This window comes from Cheilinus undulatus, linkage group 22 (genome assembly GCF_018320785.1).
Source record: "Cheilinus undulatus linkage group 22, ASM1832078v1, whole genome shotgun sequence".
NCBI lineage: Eukaryota > Metazoa > Chordata > Actinopteri > Labriformes > Labridae > Cheilinus > Cheilinus undulatus.
This window is the reverse complement of record NC_054886.1, coordinates 1,714,175-1,734,924: the sequence shown is the minus strand read 5'-3', so window position 1 is coordinate 1,734,924 and position 20,750 is coordinate 1,714,175. Positions and strand designations below refer to the sequence as shown.

Here is a 20,750-nt window from a genome sequence, read left to right as displayed (position 1 = left end):
AGGTAAATAAACAGCATATACTCTCCCTCTCCCACTGAAACAGCTCTCACTTTAATTTAAGTGAGGAGCAAAGTGAGTAATGCATACTCCAGTAGTAACAGATCTGATCATTGGGCACACAAAGTGGGATAACTTTGGCCAATAAAAGGACAAAAGATCTTAAACAACAACTCCTGCAACCTCAGCAAAAATCCGCTTTAATTCTATTTTCTAGAGCAGTGATATTCAACGTGTGGCTCTTTTGTGATGATTTGTTGTTGTTTTATTTCTAAATTTGAAACGTTATCCCCCCAGAAAACCTTAAAAAAGGAACTTTGACCTCTGAAATTAATCACATTGATCAGGTTGTTTCCCAGACTTACACAGAAGGCTTTAATTGTCAATTTTAATTTTCCCATTTTTGCCCCTTTTCACCCATTTAAGCTACCATTTGTCATTAATTACCACTTGTTTCTTTTTTTTTTTTGCCCATTTTTACCACTTCTTTTTGCCACCTTTACTCCATTTTTGGCCCTTTTTCACAAATTTTGCCCATTAAAGATACCTTTTGCCATTCAAAAACAATTTCCTCTTTTGTTGCCCATTTTTGCAGCTCCTTTTTGCTACATTTTCCCCTTTTTTGCCACTTTTATCCCATTTTTGCCCTTCTCACCATTTTTTGCCCACTTAAGCATCCTTTCATCATTAAATACCACTTGTTTCCTATTTTTCTGCCTCTTTTTGCCACTCTTGGCTCTTTTTTTGCCATTTCAGTCACTTTTCTCTTATTTTTGCCATGTTCTTGCCACTTTTGGAGCATTTTTGTCACCTTTTACTTATTTCTATTGCTACTTTAAGCTGTTCTTGCCACGATTCACCATTTAGATTTTGGCTCTTGCAGAGGTATTTTTCAATAATTTGGCTCTTAGGTTGAGCAGGGTTGAGTAACACTGTTCTAGAGAAACATTGAGAGGTTTGACTGATTACAACTCTGTTTTCATTTTAGGATATTTGTTTAGCTTTTTGCCTTTATTTTGATTGGACAGCTAAAGAGAGACAGGAAAAGGGGGGTGAGAGAATGGGGAAAGACATGCACCGAGACTGGGAATTGACCCCAACCAGTTCATCAAGGACTATAGCCTCTGTATATGAGCGGCTGCTCTACCTACTGAACATAAAACTGGTTCAAATTAGGGCTGAACGAGTTGAACTGGATCTACAGTTTTACTTGAGAAGGCTCTGCTTCAAAGAAGGTCCCTGGATTAGTCAAGCAGATACATTTATGACAATATATATCGAAAACTATTAAATAGTTTCAGAAGCATTGAATCCATAGTGGCATGAATCTGAACATGAGGGTGGAACATGCTATAAAGGAGGTAGCTGGGGTGGAGGGTGAAGCTTTACCAGCAGCATGGTGCATGAGCAGTGATGCAAGCAGAGATCAGCGAACAGCACATCATTAATAAATACACTGCTGTGTTGAGACAAAGAGCTGTGATTGGCTGTGGGAGCTGGGAGCAATCAGCTGATTGTGGCTGGGGGTATGGCTTCAGTGAACTAATGCAAGCGTCATCATTAGATAGAATAAATTAAGGCAGTTGTTTTTGCTCATATTGCAAATTTGTTATCAGTAGCTTTATTGAAGGGGATTATCACTTTTTTGTCTCTTTTTCTGATTGATAAAAACATGCATTAAACAGGAAGAGGAGGATTTTTGTACATCGTTCTAAAATAATGACACCTGAATGTTTGCATAATACGCATGAATTCTCTGCTGCAAAAAATGAATGTATGAAACTGATGTTTTGACACATTTCAAGTTAAAGAAATATTGCATCTTCTGTGATTTGTTAAGTGCAGCAGCCATATTGCACCCAGTGCTAGTGAAATTTATGATTTGGTGCAAAATAAATGCATTTGTGGTTGTATTAAGTATTTACCATTAAAGATAACAGTCAGGCTCGGGTTTAGCTCATTTGGTAGAGTAGGGTCTCATAAAAAGAGGCCTCAATTCGATTGTTGGATTCTTTAGGTGCATGTTTTCCTCAAGTCCTCCATATTTCCAAAATAACAGCAAAAATGCAAAAAAATAATCTTTAAATAAAACTAAGAAAAAAATCAACTTCATCATCTCCTATAATAAGCCACAAAAGAACAACAAACTGGTTGTGTCTGATCAGATTTTTTAACATTTAATTTTCACCCCTGGTTTTAATGGTATGTCTAAGTAATTTATACTAATTTTACTTATATTTTTTTCTTTTTTTTTGCCCTGATCACTGTTATGACTCTTGTGTAATGCTGCAGTGGAGTTACTACCTATTCTAAAGTATTTTACCTTTTTTTACCCTAACAGTGCTAAGCTATTTGCTACGTTTTTTGCCTAGAGGCAGGTCGTGGTGAGCCGTGGGACTTTGTGCAACAACTACAACTAGTTAAACTTCAATTATCAGTCAGTTAAAGGTACAGTAACACATGTTAGAGAGGCTGGTGTGCATGCATATGCATGTGCATGTGGTGCCTTGAGATTTTGTTTGATCTTAGGTGTGCCTTGGGCAAAATGGTTAGAAAATTAAAGCTTTTTGTCAATGCCACTTTTGCATGATTAGTTGCATTTTTTTGTACTAAAATAATGAGCTTTTTTTTCAGTTTATGATACAATGACATCTTTCTCTATAAAAGCTGGATAGAGGTGATGTCCAAGCATGCTCATCCCTGAAGCTGTCATCCAGTCGGCCTTTGATCAGCACCACAGAGCGACCCGTTACCCTGGCTAATACAGCCTGATTTAATTAGACTACCAAACAGGAAGTTCACCAGCAGCTCTGCAAGTTTGATGGCAGCAAAGCTATGTGTAATATAAATGTGCTATTGCCTTTCTAGTGTTAAGGATACAATGCACTGCTTATCCAGCTCAAAGAGACATGCAATAACTGCTGCAGCAGCCCAGGGTTCAAGAGACACTTTAGACAAGGGTTTCTTATTCCTTTGCATCAATCAGAGTAACTGCCTTTGATAATCCTGATCTACATATCAGTGCAAACAATCAGGATTGAGCCATAATGGAGAAGCAGTTCTATTTATTACAGGGATTAATCAGATAGAGTCGTAGGCATGGGCGCCCACTTTTCCTCCTCACCCTGTCACTCCTAACACATCTTTGAGTGTGTCAGTGGCTGCTGTAGCGCTATAATTAGTGGCTGGATGTGACACATGTTTCCAATTTGCTACGTCTGGTCACTGCACTGGAGGGGGGGTGGTGGGGGTGGGGGTGACGGAGCGAGGTAGAGATAGAGACAGACGGAAAGTGACAGGAGAGCAAAAAAAAAAAAAAAAAGAGGGGAGAGATGGAAGGGGATGGCGGAGCGAGGAGGAAGGGGAGAAAAATGTAAGAAAGAGGGTGAAAGGTGGAGGAGAGAGGAGAAATTGCTCACAGAGGTGGAAAGAAAGACGGGAGGAGGAGGTGGAGGAGATGATGCAGGTGGACGGTCTGAACTTCAAAGCAGCACATCCAGCAGAGGTCCAGGGGTTAACAACGTGACAGTCCATTTGCTACACAGACAAGATGTGAACCATACAAACGCTCCTGCACCCGATTGATACACACTACTGCTTCTGCTTACTTTTCGCCTCATTTCAGAAGTACAAACCAGATGTGTGTGGGCTCAGGATTCAGTCCCTGGAAGATATACACTACTTGGACAAGCATGGGCCCTTAACATATTTCAGCCCAGGGCCAAAACCTATTTCGCCCTGAGGCGGCTGAAACTAGAGTAGTGCTCTTGTCATGTAGGGAGGAAGGAGAAACAAGTACATGGAAGTGCGTGAAAGGGCCCAGAAAATAAACTGGAGGAATGACTAAGCTGATTAGCTGTGAATGGGAAGCTTCGTGAATAAGCTTCATAGTATACAAAAGGCTTTGTATTTTGAATATATGAGTGAGCAAATCTGTGGAAATGAACACGGAGGCTGGCGTCAAAGCCACCACCCCTCTAATTGCCAGCCAGGCCCATTCAGTAAGCCCTGACACCCACCTAACGCTAAACTCCATTAGGAGACAATCACCTGTAAGGCCTGAAAAGCCGGGGCTGTTAGCTTCTCAGTGAAAATTACCCTCCCGTGTCCGATTCTGCTCCCTGTTGGGTGAATCCACCCACCGCTGACAAAAAAAGCCCTCATTAAGGGCTTCATGCCTGGATCCACAGCGGGGGCCCACGCACAGTCACATCTGTGGAGAGGGGAGAAACTGGGCAGGTCGTAGCCTACGGCATGGGTGTGATCCGGGGGTGGCAAGTTTTGGTAGACCGGCTAAGGATGTGTAAATGCTCTGAGTGATGAAAATAATCATGTTTGCATAGATACAAAAAAGCCGAGGCCACTTGAGACCAGTGTTTCCTTCAAGCTGATAGCTTGGTGGCCCAAATATTCAGTAGAAAAATGGCATTGTCCCAGTTTTTCCAGAGAATTAGTCAGGAATTGTAAAATTGAAGCCTCCATACAAGTCCCCTGATTATCCTCCCCCCCCCACACCTTCCTACCCTGAAGGAGGACCATTCAAACAGTGGGAAATTGGCAGAGGTGTGAGAAAAGTGGTGTCGGTCGTTAAGCCGGCCAGCCGAAAGGTGTTTAAAATGACATTTCCTCAGCTAATGCCTGACACCTTCTCCAGAGGCAGCAAAAATGCAAATGAGCGGGCAGTTCATGAGGCCTGCAGGCCGAGGCCTACACTTTAACCAAGGTCATCCAGCAACTGCAATTAAAGCATCACACACATCTTTATTATCCTGCAAGAACAAGACATGCAGCTGGATGATCCTCCATAATCGACATGAGCTGCTTCTGCTCCAAGTGTACACATTTATCAGATTTCAGTGTTTACATTCAAGCCTTGCTGGACTCCAAACAGCAATGATGGAATGATGTTATGTTGGGAACTGGCAGCTAGATACCTCCTTACATTGGGCCTGCATTCAGGAGTTTGTTGATTTTTTAAGTTGCAGCTTTACTTTTAGACTCTTTCTTCCATTGCATGGTTCCTAAATCCAAAAGACAGCATCCAAACATGCAGTTAAAGTCATTATTCGATCAGTTTGTTCCCCTGCAAACTTCATGTTCATACCTGCAAAGAAGCAACCAGAGGGGACTGCTCTTACCTTTCGTTCAGGGAATTCCAGTAGATAGGCTCCATATTGCTGGCTGTCGTCCCCAGTAAATCCAGTAAGAATACCAGCAGGATCCACAATCCATTCCCACTTCTTCGACACGCCATTTCAACCCTGACACCCAGCAGAAGTAGCCCCATTTAAAAGGAAAGGGCACTATTTTCTGTGTTTGCAGTGCTTGATGCAAAGACACTCTCAAAAACAATGGATGTGTGCGTACTACAGCCGAGCAGGCTCAAAAAAAGGCAGTCAAAGTGTAACCTGGAAGCCTGCTGCAAACAACCACATGGATCCAGAAAGAAAAAAAAATCAAAGTGAAAGAAGACACAGGAGAAACTTGTTCAATCCGTGCGCCTTGATCTCCAGAATCGACCGTTTTTTCTGCGCGTCCACGATCGTACTATTTCAGTGCCAATCCCATGACTTTCCCATTAATTTGTCATCAGTCCTCCTTTTTCTCCAAACCAGCGCTCCTCAACTCAAATATAACTCCAAGGAATTGAATTTTCTGAAATGTATCGCCACCCAGGAGCTATTTCTGCTGCCTCTCGGTGCGCCCTAATTGTCTTTTTCCGAACAATGTTCCCTTGTTCTCGGTGCCGACTCTGTGTAATTTCTCTCCCATTACCTTGTTTTCTCGCAACAAGATCTTCCTTCCAACATATAAGGCAGGACTGAAAGAAATCTTATCAGTCTGTTAGAAGCGATCAGGCCAAAAGTGTGAAAGCTGAAGCGTTTAATAAGGAAAAGATGTCACTCGTGTCCACAGCTCCATCCCCATAAAGACATGTTGATGCACGGTGGGCTTAGTCAGTGCGCATTACAATCCTTACTCTCCTCTTTGTCAAATTCTCTCTGATAAATCCGCAGATCCGGCTGGAACAGAATCCTTCAGAATGACGAACAAATCAGGATCCAAATCCAAAAGTCCAAGATTCAAATCAGCCCAAGAAAACTGGGAGAAACAAGTCAAAAAGCTAGAAAAGCATCCCCACTGTGATCGTGTCGCATCAAGGCCAGCGTGGAACTTGTGAAGTGATTAAAAAATAAGATGCGAGCTGTACGCATCAGTCCCTGGTGGAAATTGACGCCTATCTGATGCGGCGCATCGTTTGGAGAAGTGGACGGCCGGGGGAAAGCGCTTCGTTATCTCATCCGTCTCTGTGCCTCAGAATCCCTCTGCTCTGACTTGCCCTAATGCTCGCAGCGCATTGACAGACCGACTGGCTTGTTTGAAAGAAGGCGGAGGGAAAAAGGGGACGTGGATGAATGGAAAAAAAATCCCCATCCTCCGACTGGCAGGCATGGGCGCACTGACGGAGCGCAGTTCTTCCAGGCTTTTTTTTTCAGGGGGGGGCGGTGTCGAGTTCCTTTCAGCACCTCCTCTGCTCCTCCTCCTCTCTTGGTTTCAGGGGCCCCCCAACTCGGACCTCTGGACTCCCTGGCGCTCTATTCTGACTCCTTTCAAACGCCGAAGAAGAAACACCCCCCCCCCCACATACACCTCTTTAGACGCTCGCCAACGTGCGCCCTCCTCTGCTCAGCGCCGTGATTGAAGAGCACGAGCGCCCTCCGTGCGTTAGGTAGGCATCACATGTGGCACAGGAGGACTGAAGAGAGTCCAGCTAAGATTTAAGAGGGATATTTAACAGAAACTCTTCCTCATGGGATGTTTTAAGCTTTTTTATTTGCCTCATGGCGCGTGTTGAGAAATATTATGACAAAACTTTAAAGGATAAAGTTCAGTCAAAACCAAACCTTCAGTTATTTGCTCATTTCTGGAAAGCATTTCTTCTACAAAATAAAAAGTTCTTTGAAAGGATGATGTCACTGATATTGATTTCACCTCGTAAGTCTGCAGTCCAAACTAAACAAAAAGAATTCCCCTTTCTGTTTGGGAGGATGCATTTGTACTTGTCCTGACAGTAAAGGAGGGGTCCCATCCAAACACTGCAGAGCCTAACATGATGAGGTACAGGATGAGCGGGGGGGACAGGACCCACTGAGGGGCCACGCACCAGTGTTTACATTGAGGCCCCTGTCGCCAGGAAAACAGATTCAGTTATGCATACACCACTCCACAGAGGGACACATGCATGTGGGTAGAGGGCTGTCAAATCCGTGGCTGTACTGCCCCCATGTGGTGGAGAGGGAGTATGAAATACACAGGACTAGAGATGGTGTGGTGAGTTTCCAGTACTGGCTGTATTTATTATGACTATCCTTACACTCTACTTCTCCATATGTAAAACAGAATACTCTAGCTCACTGATCATCAACTGGTGGCCCGGGGGCCATATCAGGCCCCCAAAAGCTTCCTGTCTGGCCCCCAGAAGATCATTAAATTCAGAAAAGGAGGAAAAGAAGATTTTAAGAGTATCTTTTGGCTTTTAATGTCTGCAGCTGTTAAATCCAACCCACAAAGAATTAACATTGAAGAAGTTTTAGAATGACTAACCATTTGATCTGTTTTTACAGATTTACTGTCATAATTAGTCAATATTTTAAAACAGGTTAAGGTTGGCAGAAGTGCTGCAAAATGACCAGAAAAAGTGGAGAAAAGAGGTTAAAATGTGGCAAAAAAAATGGTAAAAGAGGAAAATGGGCACAAAGAGTATCAAAAATTGGTTACAAATGACAAAAAAGAGCAAGAAAGTAATGAAAAGGTGTTAAAAAGTGGCAAAAATAGAAGAAAAGTGGCCAAAATTGATAATAGAGTGGCACAGAGGGGATAAAACATGCAGAAAAAGTGCTTCAAATTGGGTTAAAATCTTTCAAAAAATGGGTTAAAGAGGCAAAAAGGGGCAAAAAGTATCAACAATGAGTTAAAAGTGGGGAAAATTGGTTTTAAATTTGCAAAAATTGTTGAGAAATGTAATGAAAAGGGGTTAAAAAGTCGGAAAATAGAAAAGTGGCAAAACGTGAATAAAAAAGTCTCACAAAGGGGATAAAACATGCAGGAAAAGTGGTTCAAAAGGGGTTAAAATCATGTTAAAATTGGGTTAGAGGGGCAAAAGGGGGCAAAAAGTATCAACAAAAGGGTTAAAAGTGTCAAAAATGGGTTAATATTGGTGCTAAATGACCGGGGAAGGCCCATTCTGTTGGATTTTCAGGGGTCTGGCCGATTCTGTTGTCAGGTCTGTCTCTTTGTGGTCTGCTGCAGATGGTAGGGACGGAGCTCACTGGTAATGACCAAAAATGTTCTGTGTTTGAAAGAAAATACAAACACTACTACAATAATATTTAGATCAGACCAAAATATTTATTAAATCTTTGTGCGTTTGAAGAGTTCCTGTGAGAATAAATTTGGCCCTTGTGCAGATGTACTTGATGAGCGCTGCTCTAGGTCAATCCCTTTGTTTGAATTCAAATCTTTAGATTGAGATTTTACACCAAAATACTGGCAGAAATGTTTAAAAGTTAGACCGTATGTGAGACTTTAAAATGTGATGAACCCATACACACTTGTCTTATATGACAGTGCCCACAGTATTTTCCTTTTTGAAAATAAGACGCAAATTTAAGTCTTTAAAGGAGCATTACACTGTTGATAAAAATAGATTTCATGGTGCTCCTGTAGTTGTGTCTTCTTTCTTGCTTTAATATGATGAGCCTGGCATTCATTTTAATGTTTGGCAGCAGGAAGTCATTTACTCCGAAGACAAGAGAAGCCAGTAATAACAGACTCCAAAATACACAAGGACAAAACGGTGCAGATTGGTCCAAACAGATAACATAAATAAAATGGTACATGGGCTTAGGGAACTATTTTTTGGTTGCAATAGTAATCCATCCATGCATTTTCTACAACGATTATTCCATTGGGGGTCGCGGGAGGCTGTAGTCTATCCCAGCTGTCATTGGGTGATAGGCAGTCACAGGACTGACATAAAGAGACAGACAACCATGCATGCTCACACTCACACCTACGGGCAATTCAGGCCCGTTTATACGACAACGTTTTGCTTCATTTTCCGTTGTCATTTCCAAAAAAGTTTCATGTTTAGACGGCAACATTTTCAAAACGATCTCTGTTCACATGAGACAGAAACACCAAAAACGATGTAGTATACATGCCAGGCCAGTAGATGGCGGTGTGTTTATCGTGCCTGCACCAGATTCTGACTCGACCCATACACCGCACCAAATACGTCTCCGCTGATCCAGGTGATGGTGAGGTAAATCAACACTTTGTTGGAGAATTACAGTGAAATTCAAAAGAGTGAGGAGCACCAACAGCACACTGGTGTCGGCCATCGTTGTTTTGGGCTTCTCATCCGAGCATGCGTTATAAGCCGACTCGCACTTGGATATTTACTGCAGCTGCAGTGTGCATGTTCGTTTTCAGAAAGTGTCGTTTTCCCTGTTTACATGGAGATGGGGACGGGGGCGTTTTGAAAAACTTCCACTCTGGAGCCCGTTTCCAAAAAGTTCTGATTTCAGGTACCAAAATGCTTGTTTGGAAACCCCCTTTAGTTGGTTAGATTGCAGGAAGGGAAACATTACACAGTGGACAAATCCCCATTATGTTAAATTTTTGGATGAAGTAGACAAGAAAATCATTTAAAAAAGGTACGCTCTAAAACATATGTTTATTCCATTGAGGCATACAGTATTACGCACAGCCTGTGTGTATTACTGTACGCCACTTGCAAGGTTGCTTAGAAGGACTTTTGTGGTCATGTTTATGGATTTATTGGTTTTATATTTAAGTATTCCATTAGTTTAAAACAAAGTCACAAAAGTAATCAGCTACTGAAATTGCTACAAACACATCCCGATACATGTGCACTGTTTCTGTTTCTCTCCTCCTTGCCAGCCTATCAGCTGAAGGTCAGTGTTCATGCTGTATCTAACACTGCATTAATCTGTTTCTTCGTCAAATATTGAAGAATGGTAAAGGTGATCTCATTTTCTGTTATTAGGGCGGAGAATGATGCTGAATGACAGTAAAGTCAGTCAACTCATGGGCAGACGTGAAATCGGCTACATGCTGTTTTCACAACTAGCACTTGGAAAGAGTTTGAATAATTTCCTAATGCAAAAGTACTGTAATCCACTTCTTAGTAGGTAACACAATAATTCAAGCTACTTTAAAATGAACACTGCCCAACTCTAAGAACAGAAGCTTATGAAGTTTCTCAGTGCTACTCTTGTAGCATAGCAGCTTAGCATAGCAGCTTAGCAAAGCAGCATTATGAGCCTAAATTGCACAACAAAAAATGACTATTGAACCTTATTGAAACCATTTTAATATTCCTCACCTTTAGTGTGTTAAGTTAGTAGAAACAGTCCAGCTGTTTAGGTTTCAGGAGGGCCCTAGTTGACCAGGGCTACCAGTGGAACCACCTCTGGTCAAAATAAAAGTGAAGCTCTGTGCAGAAGGGAGGGAAGATGCCAACATCCCATCTTCACATTCAGACTCACAACAAAAGCAAACTGCAGGAAGCTGCCAAACTTTACAGGGGCGTTGTGCTTGAAAAAGATTAGAGCAACATACTTCAGAAATCAGACCCTGAGACGGAGCACAAAACCAAGCAAAGCAGCGCTGTTATCAGCTGCTGTAATGCTTTTGAATTTATGTGTCATTATTATGACTGTCAGTGTGATTTCTAATCACTCTTTTATCTCAAGTCAGGCATAAAAAAATGACCCTTTTTTCATGTCAAAATGTTTTTTTACAGAATCAACACAGCAGCACCACCTGGTGTTGAATCAAGAAAAATACAGAGCAGTTAGCCTCATGGCCATATTTAGGACCCGAGTGCCAACATTGGAGCGAGGACCCTACAGAAACTGTAGGAATTACTATTGATTATTAGTATTATTCATCCATCAAATTGTTTGAGAGCCTTAACATGCTTAAACCATAATCAAAATTTGCACTCCTATAAGTGCTGGTGTTTTCTGGTGGTTTTTATGCTTGTACAACAAAAACCCTACAGCGCCCCCTAGAAGCCTTTGTGGGGCGGCCAAAAATCTGTTCACAATCAGTTCAAACAATAAGACCTTTCAACCTAGACTAATTATTTTGGGTCTGCACATGCATCATTACTAGATCTACAAAAAAGCCTTTTGGACTCGTATCCAAATCCCAACAGGAAGTCCACTAGCTTCAGCTCAATTTCAAAATAAGGCTTTTTCATGGTTTTATATGATTTTAACTTGTAATAACTTTTGTATGCATTAGTCTGTGTTCTTCAACATGATTTCGCAAGACAACAGTATCGAACTGAACATGCAAACATCTCATCACAGCACCCCAACAGCAACAGGAAGTGTTTCTTCCTCTAAGTGTGCTGAGCTCAGATTTTGAAAGAAAGGCCTCGATATTTGTCCACAAAACTGACATTTTTCATTCATGGCTGCCTGAATGCGAGCATTTCGATACTTCACCAGCTGGCATTTCTCTCCTATGACACTTCTGATCTACTTTAAATTTCCCATACTGTAAATAATCATGATCTGCCCTGCTGCACATTTAAATGTTAATTTCATACACTGAGTTCCATCTGATTTGAGAAGCCAGTTAAACAGGAAACATTTACAATAAATTTTACATGATAGTTTTCAGTTTCGCTCTGATATACATTTACACATTGGCATCTTGCTTTGTCATACTGCCACCTAGTGTTGACAAACAGTACTACCTCATATACAGAGGGCTACATTATTATTGATTTGGCTACAGTACTAAGAGCACCTATGTGGTTTCTCTGCAGAGGTTTCACACCTGTGGTTGCAACACACCCTGACATGCACCAGGGTGCCAGGGTCCGTCAGTGCAGCGTGTAGTCCTAGTTCTTTTGATTTCTAGAATTTTCTTTAGGATAATGAAAAATGGATCGCATTTGGCACCTGGGCCATGGTTTTGGCAACCCTGCTCGAGAGTGATTTTTTACAGAATGGACCAAGAAACGGCATTATCCAAAGGTAAATGTTGCACCAAATTTGACTGAAAAAGTCAGTATCTCTCAGCATTTGATGCTCCAATTTTGACTTTTCCTCTTTTTAATGTGCTCCTCTGAGTGCCCTGAGTTTCTGAAAGAAGGAAGTTTAATCTGTAAGAGTGCCTCTTAAAAAATCATGCTTTTGGCCGCTCTTTTCTCTTTGAAAATCACTGTTAATTACAAAACTTCCTGAGAGTGCTCGTTTCTGTGAGTTTTTCTGTCTCTGATTGACTAAAACATGACTTTTCTGCCATGTTAAGAAGGCAGAGAATTTCTCAGGTTGTGTCTTTGCAGGTGAAATTTAAATACGGGTGCCCAGATGACATTTTCAATGGAAAAATTCCTTCTGCACAAAAGCTGAGCAGCCAGCACTGCCTGCAATGTTTCAGCATAATGCTGAGTCCTTGAAGTTCTCAAATTCTCGCAGCACAACAACACAATTACAGAAACATGCAGGGAAAGAGAGAGGGGGGAACTAAGAGAGAAACCTGTAATACTTTTCATGGAAAATATTTCACTTAGAAAAAAACTGTGGGAGGAAACACTCAGTGCACCAGCAATGCCTCCTGCTGTTACAGCACTGTCAGGGAGAGAGAGGAAATGAAAGTGAGATGGAGACAGAAGAGAGCATGGGGAGGGAGGAACAAAGATTATAGTGAAGTCAGGTTTACAAGAGCTGCAGACCTGAAGCAAGGAAGACTTTGTTGTCTTGCTCAAAGGCACTTGAGCACAGCAGATGAGTCAACTCACAGGTGCTCGAAAATCTGAGGATTCATCTGCGAGCATAAGACTCAAAAGTGCAGACTTTTTTTTTCTCTGCAATGTGAAAGCATGCTTTCAAGTAGATTTCTAATTGCAGGCTATGAAATCCAAACAAGCAGCAAACGCAGCATTGAGATTTTATAGAGCCAGTCATGGAGAGAGACAGAGAGAACCGAAAAAAGAAAAAGACAGCATTGATGGAGTTGTTTCTGTTGAGCTGACCTCCCAAAACCTTGGCAGGGCAGATGACAGAGCTAAATGTAGTGGAGGAAGACAGACTGGTTTATAGACAACAGCAGTTCAGAGGTGGAGCTGGCATGAAAAACAAACCTTCTGCTCTGTCTAGGAATCTATGTGTGGGGAAAACTGGCAGAAATGTGGCTCTCCCTGGCATTTGTATTTATGTGTATTGAGCATGAGTCATTTTTAAAAACTGCAGCGCTATAAGATACCACCTACATCAGATCTGCTGAAGACTGAATGTACTGTCTTGGAAGGTATGTGAGCCTAAGGAGTGAGAAGATGTATTTGTTTAGCTGGCTTGTTGGCGGTTATTACAGCTTATTTATTGATGCTGACCTCATTTACTGCACCGACCTTCAACTCTTCTTCATAACCGCATCCTCTCCCTGGTGGCTCTGGCTACAGACTGCTCCAGCTGCCAGACCACACTGCACACACATACATTATGAACTATAAATACACATGCATAGACACATTTGCACCACATCAAATATGTGCATCTCTTTCACGCTGCATGTTAAACTGCAAAGACAATCAATTAGAGTAAGTGCAGGGTTAGCATGCATGGAAGGGTTAAGGTTAAGAAACAGGGAGACGCTAACAGACACCCACAGTGGCTGCAATACAAAGACCTCAGACAGGAAAACATGCACCCTGATGGGAATGAAATTCACACTGAGGGTGGCGCACAAATGTGTGCGTGCAGGGGAGATGTGGGTCGGTGTCAGAGCATGGCACCCTCGCCCGCCTGCCAGTTGATAGATCTCAGCTGCACGTCTTTATCCTTCAGCATCTGTCTGTCCCTGTGAGCTTCCTCATCTTTACACACACCAACAGTGCTGCAGCGAAAACCGCTCCCCTGCCAACGCGTTCACACATCCACACACGCCCCCGGTATCTTCCTGTGGCAGAGATGGGGGCGGTGGGGATTAAATGAGGAGAGGTGAGGGGTTGTGCAGCATTTGATGTGCAGATCACACATATGGATCGTACAGAGTGACTGGCTGATTCTGCATCAGCAAACAATTTGTACCTGACAGTTGCTCTCACTCACACATCTACCTACATTTGCATACTTAAACAGTCTAGTGCAGTGCCTCCCAAAGTGTGGGCCGGGGCCCACCGGTGGGCCCAGAGGTACTGTAGTTGGGCCCCTCAAGATCACAGTGATAAATAAAGAAAATGAAAGCTCATTTTAAACGATCATAAATAACCTGGTTGTTATTTTAAGACCCAGAAATAACGAAACATTGTCTGAAATTTTCACTCATGCAAAAAACATTAGATATAATTTTGAGCTTTATATGCCTTTATTGATAGAGGAGGAGCGTGGTTAGAATCAGACACAGGGATGAGAGAGTGAGAGAGACATGCAGGGAAGGAGTCACACGCCAGACGTTAACCTGGGCCGCCCACGTACATGGGGCACAACCAAACCACTAGATCCTCATGTCAGCTTTTATTATTCATTTTCGCCGATGGATCCAATCGGTGTCACAGTTTAACTGGTGTTGGATTAACTGGTGACTCTCTAGTAAACATTCTACTGCTGCTAGCTTCTTAGTTTTAAGGAAATTATCTGTGTTTTCAGAGACATTAATACTACTTGGAAATGTTTTTCTTGGCAAAAAGTGCATGTGCAGGGATAAATATTAACAGAGAAAATTTAAGTGACTTTGCAGATGTTTGATTAAACAAAATAAACAGCAGTGGCTCATGAATTGTACTTTGTGACCCTAAAACATTTGCATTGAAATGCTTTTTTTTATGAAACAAAAATATGATAACTGAAAGGTCTCACGTTGTGATTGTTCAAGGGTTTGGGTGATCTTCAGAAGATTTTCAGAACTCTGACTGGGCAGATTTTACCTTGAAATTACTCTGGCCCTATGCAATGAAAAGTTGCACTGCACACCTTCAGTATGCAATGAAGAGCAGTTCTCAATGTGGGGGTCTGGACCCCTTTGGGCTCATGAGACACTGAGAGGGGGTCACCAGATGCCTTTAAAAAAACAAAGAATGTGTATTTAAATGTATGTTTTACCAATTTTTATAAAGATATACACATTATACTGATTAAATGTAAAATAAAAACCTGGTCATTTGGTGAGATTTATGCAGAGAGTCATTTTTAAATGAAAACTATGTAAAGTAAGTCTGCCCACAGATCTGGCAGGGACCCTGATGGTTGGCAAAGGCTGATTTATACTATACAGGCACATCTCAAAAAAATTAGAAAATCATGAAAAAGTTCAATATTTTTTGTCACTCTTTTCTGAAAGTGAAACCCATATATTTTATAGACTCATTACACATAGAGTGAAGTATTTCAAGCCTTTTTTTCTTGAAATGTTGATGATTATGGCTCACAGAAATGAAAACCCAAAATTCAGTGTCTTGGAAAATTAGAATATTACATAAAATTAATAAAAAAGGACATTTTAAACAGAAATGTCAGGCTTCTGAAAATTATGTTCATTTCTATGCCCTCAGTGCTTGGTTGGGCCTCTTTTTGCATAAATTACTGCATCAATGCAGAGTGGCATGGTCAGAGCATCTGCATTGTTGGGTCTGGTGTCTCTCATCTTCCATAGATTCTCTATGGGGTTCAGGTCTGAATCAAGCACATTAACACCATCATTGAAGCAGCTTTTGGTACCTTTGGCAGTGTGGGCAGGTGCCAAGTCCTGCTGGAAAATGAAATCAGCATCTCCATAAAGCTTGTCAGCAGAAGGAAGCATGAAGGTCTCTAAAATGTCCTGGTAGATGGCTGCGTTGACTGTGGACTTCAGAAAACACAGTGGACCAACACCAGCAGATGCCATGGCAGCCCAAATCATCACTGACTGTGGAAACTTCACACTGGACTTCAAGCAACGTGAATTCTGTGCCTCTCCACTCCTCCTCCAGACTCTGGGACCTGGATTTCCAAATGATATGCAAAATGTACTTTCATCTGAAAAGAGGACTTTGGACCACTGAGCAACAGTCCAGTTCTTTTTCTCCACAGCCCAGGTGAGACGCTTCTGACGTCTCTGGAGTGGATTTACATGAGGAATGCTACATTCGTAGTCCATGTCTAGGATTGGTCTGTGTGCAGTGGCTCTTGATGCACTGACTCCAGCCTCAGTCCACTCCTTGTGAAGCTCTCCCAGATTCTTGAATGGATTTTTCTTGACAATCCTCTCAAGGCTGCAGTTCTCCTTTATGCTTGTGCACCTGTTCCTACCACTCTTTTTCCTTCCACTCAACTTTCTCTGAATATTCTTGGATACAGCACTCTGTGAACAACCAGCTTCTTTAGCAATGACCTTTTGTGGCTTACCCTCCTTGTGGAGGGTGTCAATGACTGTCTTCTGGACATCTGACAAGTCTGCAGTCCTCCCCATGATTGTGTAGACTTCTGACCCAGACTGAGAGACCATTTAAAGGCTCAGGAAACCTTTGCAGGCGTTTGGAGTTCAAACAAATTTTCGGAGAGACTGAATTTTGTGTTTTTATTATCTGTAAGCCATAATCATCAACATTTCAAGAAATAAAGGCTTGAAATACTTCACTCTGTGTGTAATGAGTCTTTATAATATATGGGTTTGACTTTCTGAAATGAGTTACAAAAATATCAAACTTTTTCATGATATTCTAATTTTTTGAGATGTACTTGTATACCAGTGGTTCTCAACTTGTCAGGCATCAGGACCAATCACCACCTGCTTAAGAGGAAATCACAACCAAAATTCTAAAAAATGTTTAACCACTTAAATGTGTGTATTGAGGATTGTTCTAGTGTGGACCAGGGGTGGAAAGTCACTAATTTCATCAGCCTATATAACTGTAGTTGAGCAGTTTCTTGTGTGCAAGTATTTCTTTCAAGTTCTACTATCATACTGTTAACATGTTTGCTGTTTTAGAAGTAGTTAATTTAATTCTTTTCAAGGAGGATAAGCTTTTTCTGTCAGCTCACTGACAGGGCTGCACGGCAGTGAGGGGTTAGCGCTGTAGCCTCCCAGGTTCCTGGTTAACTTCCCGGTACGGTCTTTCTGTGTGGAGTTTGCGTGTTCTCCCCGTGCATGCATGGGTTCTCTCTGGGTACGGGTTCCTCCCACCACCAAAGACATGCTCATCAGGTTAATTGGTGACTCTAAATTGGCTGTGAGTGTGCCTGGTGGTCTGTCTCTCTATGAAAGACCACCAGATTGACAGCAGTAAAGAAAATGGATGGATAGTTCCTCGTGTAAAAGTCTTAAAGTCCGCAATTTTTGTCCTGAGAGTGGTGGAGTCTGACTCCATGAGGAAGGCATCTGAGAGTGGCAGTCTACAGCAAGACTGTCTCTGGCATTCTGAGCTAGTAGTTGAAATGGTCTGCTACCATGCAAAAAGCCATCATCTCTGTATTATGCTGCTTTATCATAGATGTCATTTTGATAGGAGCTTCACAGATCAAGCTTCAAACAAACTAGAAACTAAATCAGAATTCAGTAACTCTAAATACATGTTCTTTATTGAAACATTTAGGCAGCTGAGTGTTATGCCGGTTTAACACTTTGCCAGGTCAGCTTTGGCCCTGTCCTGCTCAGGCCTCCTGCTGGCCATCATCCAGGCCTGCACCAAGTGCATACCTCATCTCTGCAGGTTTCTTCCCAGCTGACCCCTCCATGATGCACACAGCTGCCCAGACACCCAGTATGCAGTGAGCTTAAACAGGCCTAGGACAGTACGCCATGTACCCATGGAAGCACAGTTGCCATGCTTGTATCCATCAGCTGACCTTTCCATCCCCACTTTCCTGAGCATGTCACCCATGACACCCAAAAATGCCAAAGAGAAGTCATCACAGAGGAGTCCAGCTAGCATTTCTGGCCATTAATCAGCATCCACATCCCACAAGAGCCTAGTTAAAAACAGGGAGGACTAAGAACCGAAAGACCCTGACTTTCATCCAATGCAAAGACGCTGTGAGCATCACACAGCCTCATCACTCTGTGCACAGTGAGTTCGTGCATGGGGTGATGTTGTGTTTAACAACATTTAAATGTATAACAGAGCTTAGTTCCTTTAATTTCTATCATCCTCTCGGGTTGTAAGTGCACTATTGGACAGTCTGAGAGCCACAGTGTATTTGGGGGCAGCTTAGAGCACCATTGTGCTCTTATTTCATGCTTAAAATGTTGGCTGATCTCATATACATCCATGGCTTTCTCATGCATGCAGGCCTGCAGACCAGTGATACTCAACGTGTGGCTCTGGAGCCACATGTGGCTCTTTTATGATGATTTGAACTATTATTCCCCCAGAAAACCTTAGAAAAGGAACTTTGACCTCAGAAGTTAATCACATTAATCAGTTTGTTTCCCAGACTTATACAGTAGGCTTAATTTGTCAAACATAATTGTCCCATTTTTGCCCTTTTATCACCATTTTGTGCAACTTTTCACCCAATTAAGCTACCTTTGCTAAAAAAAAAACTTTTTCTCTAATTTTTTCCCTTTTTTTGCCACTTCTTATTGCCACATTTACCCCATTTTTGCCCTTTTTCACAATTTTTTGCCACGTTTGCCCATTTAAGCTACCTTTTACCATACCCCTTTTTTTCCCATTTTTTGCCGATTTTTACCACTTCTTTTTGACACTTTTGTCCCATTTTTGCCCTTTCACCCTTTTTTTCACCACTTTTCTCCCATTTAAGCTATGTTTTGCAATTAAATACAACTTGTTTCCTATTTTTTGGCCACTCTTGACTGGGTTTTTTTGCCCATTTTAGTCACTTTTCTCTCATTTTTGCCATGTTTTTGCCACTTTTGGACCATTTTTGCCCCCTTTAACTTATTTCCCTGCTACTTCAAGCTGTTTTTGCCACTTTTCACCACTTAGATTGTGGCTCTCGCAAAGGTATTTTTCAACAGTTTGGCTCTTTGGTTGAGCAGGGTTGAGTAACACAGCTACAACCAATGGTTTAAAGTATATCAATTACTCCCTAACAATCCATGAATCACATCCTCCTTGGAACCAAACAGACCAGTTATAAAAGAAAAAAAAAGCATGTGTGTGGCCAGAAAGACTTCTGACCAAAATCATGTCTTGAACCAAGCTTAAATATTTTAATTCAGCTTTAAAAGTGGCTTTTTTTAGTGTGTTTGTGACCTCTGGTGCTTCTGCAGCCAGACTCAAATGGGAACTAAGGCAGCTGTGTTTTTTCCACATCAGTATGGACTTCATTATTTGACACTGGATGCTGATGCCTGTATGCCATAAATCTCTGGAGTAACTGGCCAGATATCTTGACTTCATCAAACTTCTGAGAGAAATAAGTCAGCCTTTCAGTTTACTCAAACCCTTATCCAGATAAACTGCTGAGACTGAGAGTGATCTCCACAGACTGAACAGATTCTGTGTTGTAACATCTCTCTAAAGACAGCGTACTAAATCAGGCTGACATTTGGATTTGTTGTTGGATATTTAAAAACGCACATAGCAATTCACAGAAAATGAGAGGTTGCTCGCTGCTAAAACTTGAACAAACTGTAATTAAACAGGCTTTAATTTCAGGGGAGGGCACAGAAAACATGTTATTTAAGAAAAAAAGAATTGAAGTCTCACTGTGACTCAGATTTCATCTCATTGTCATTCTCTAAACCAGGCCATGGATGAGAGTATCGACACTCAGCTGATCATAATATTATTGGCTGTTTGGGTTGCATGTAGTTCCTTCCTCATCATTAAACACATTTTATGATAGGATGACCTGAGTAAATACAACACGTATTTAACTGATGATTTCTTCTAGAATAGGAAAAAGCCATCTAAACCTACCTGGCCCCATGTAAAAGACTAGTTAACCCCCCCTTGTTAAATCATGAATTAATGACTGACCACATTTTTTTTAGTTCAATTTCACTGGCCAACCCCTGGCCCTATTACTGCCAGACTTGTTGAATCCAGAAATCCCTTAAATAAAACCTGTCAGACAAAGTGAAGTAAGCAAAAAGACCTCAAAAAGCAACACATCATGATTTTAAAAAATTCCAGAACAGATGAGAAAGAAAGTCATCGACATCTATCAGTCTGGAAAAGGTTACAAAGCCATTTCTGAGGCTTTAGGACTCCAGTGAACCATGGTGATAGCCATTATCCACAAATAAAGAAAACCTGGAACAGCAGGCCTACCAGATTTACTCCATGAAGGAATCAACCAGGAGGTTACAGAAGAACCCAGAACAACATCTGAAGACCTCATCTGGCTCCGTTAAGGTTGGTGTTCATGATTTAAAAATAAGATAGACACTGGGCAAAAATGGCATCATGGGAGAATTTCAAGGCCAAACCACTGCTGATCAAAAAGCCTTTCCTCACATTTGCCAAAAACATCGTGATGATGCCCAAGACTTTTGGGGAAATATTCTGTGGACTGATGACACCCAAGCTGAACATTTTGAAGATGTGCATCCTGTTACTTCTGGCATAAAACTAACACAGCATGTCATAAAAAAGAACATCATGCCAACAGTCAAACATGGTGGTGGCAGCTCAAGAGCTCTAGGGTTATGCAGCAGGACGATGACCTGAAACACACCAGCAAGTCCACCTCTGACTGGCTCCAAAACCAAATGAAGGTTTTGGAGTGGTCCAGTCAGAGTCAAGACTAAAATCCAGTTGA

General features: G+C 41.7%; 1 protein-coding gene across 1 annotated transcript in view; it reads right to left on the bottom strand.

Moving 5' to 3' along the window:
- Positions 1-6,508, bottom strand: part of efnb3b (ephrin-B3b) — a 141,734-nt gene extending 135,226 nt beyond the window's left edge. Inside the window, exon 1 of the mRNA XM_041778794.1 lies at positions 5,136-6,508. Within this exon, the coding sequence (XP_041634728.1) occupies positions 5,136-5,284 (149 nt within the window). The 5' untranslated portion in view covers positions 5,285-6,508. The remainder of the gene's footprint in view (positions 1-5,135) is intronic.
- Between the last annotated feature and the right edge of the window lie 14,242 nt (positions 6,509-20,750).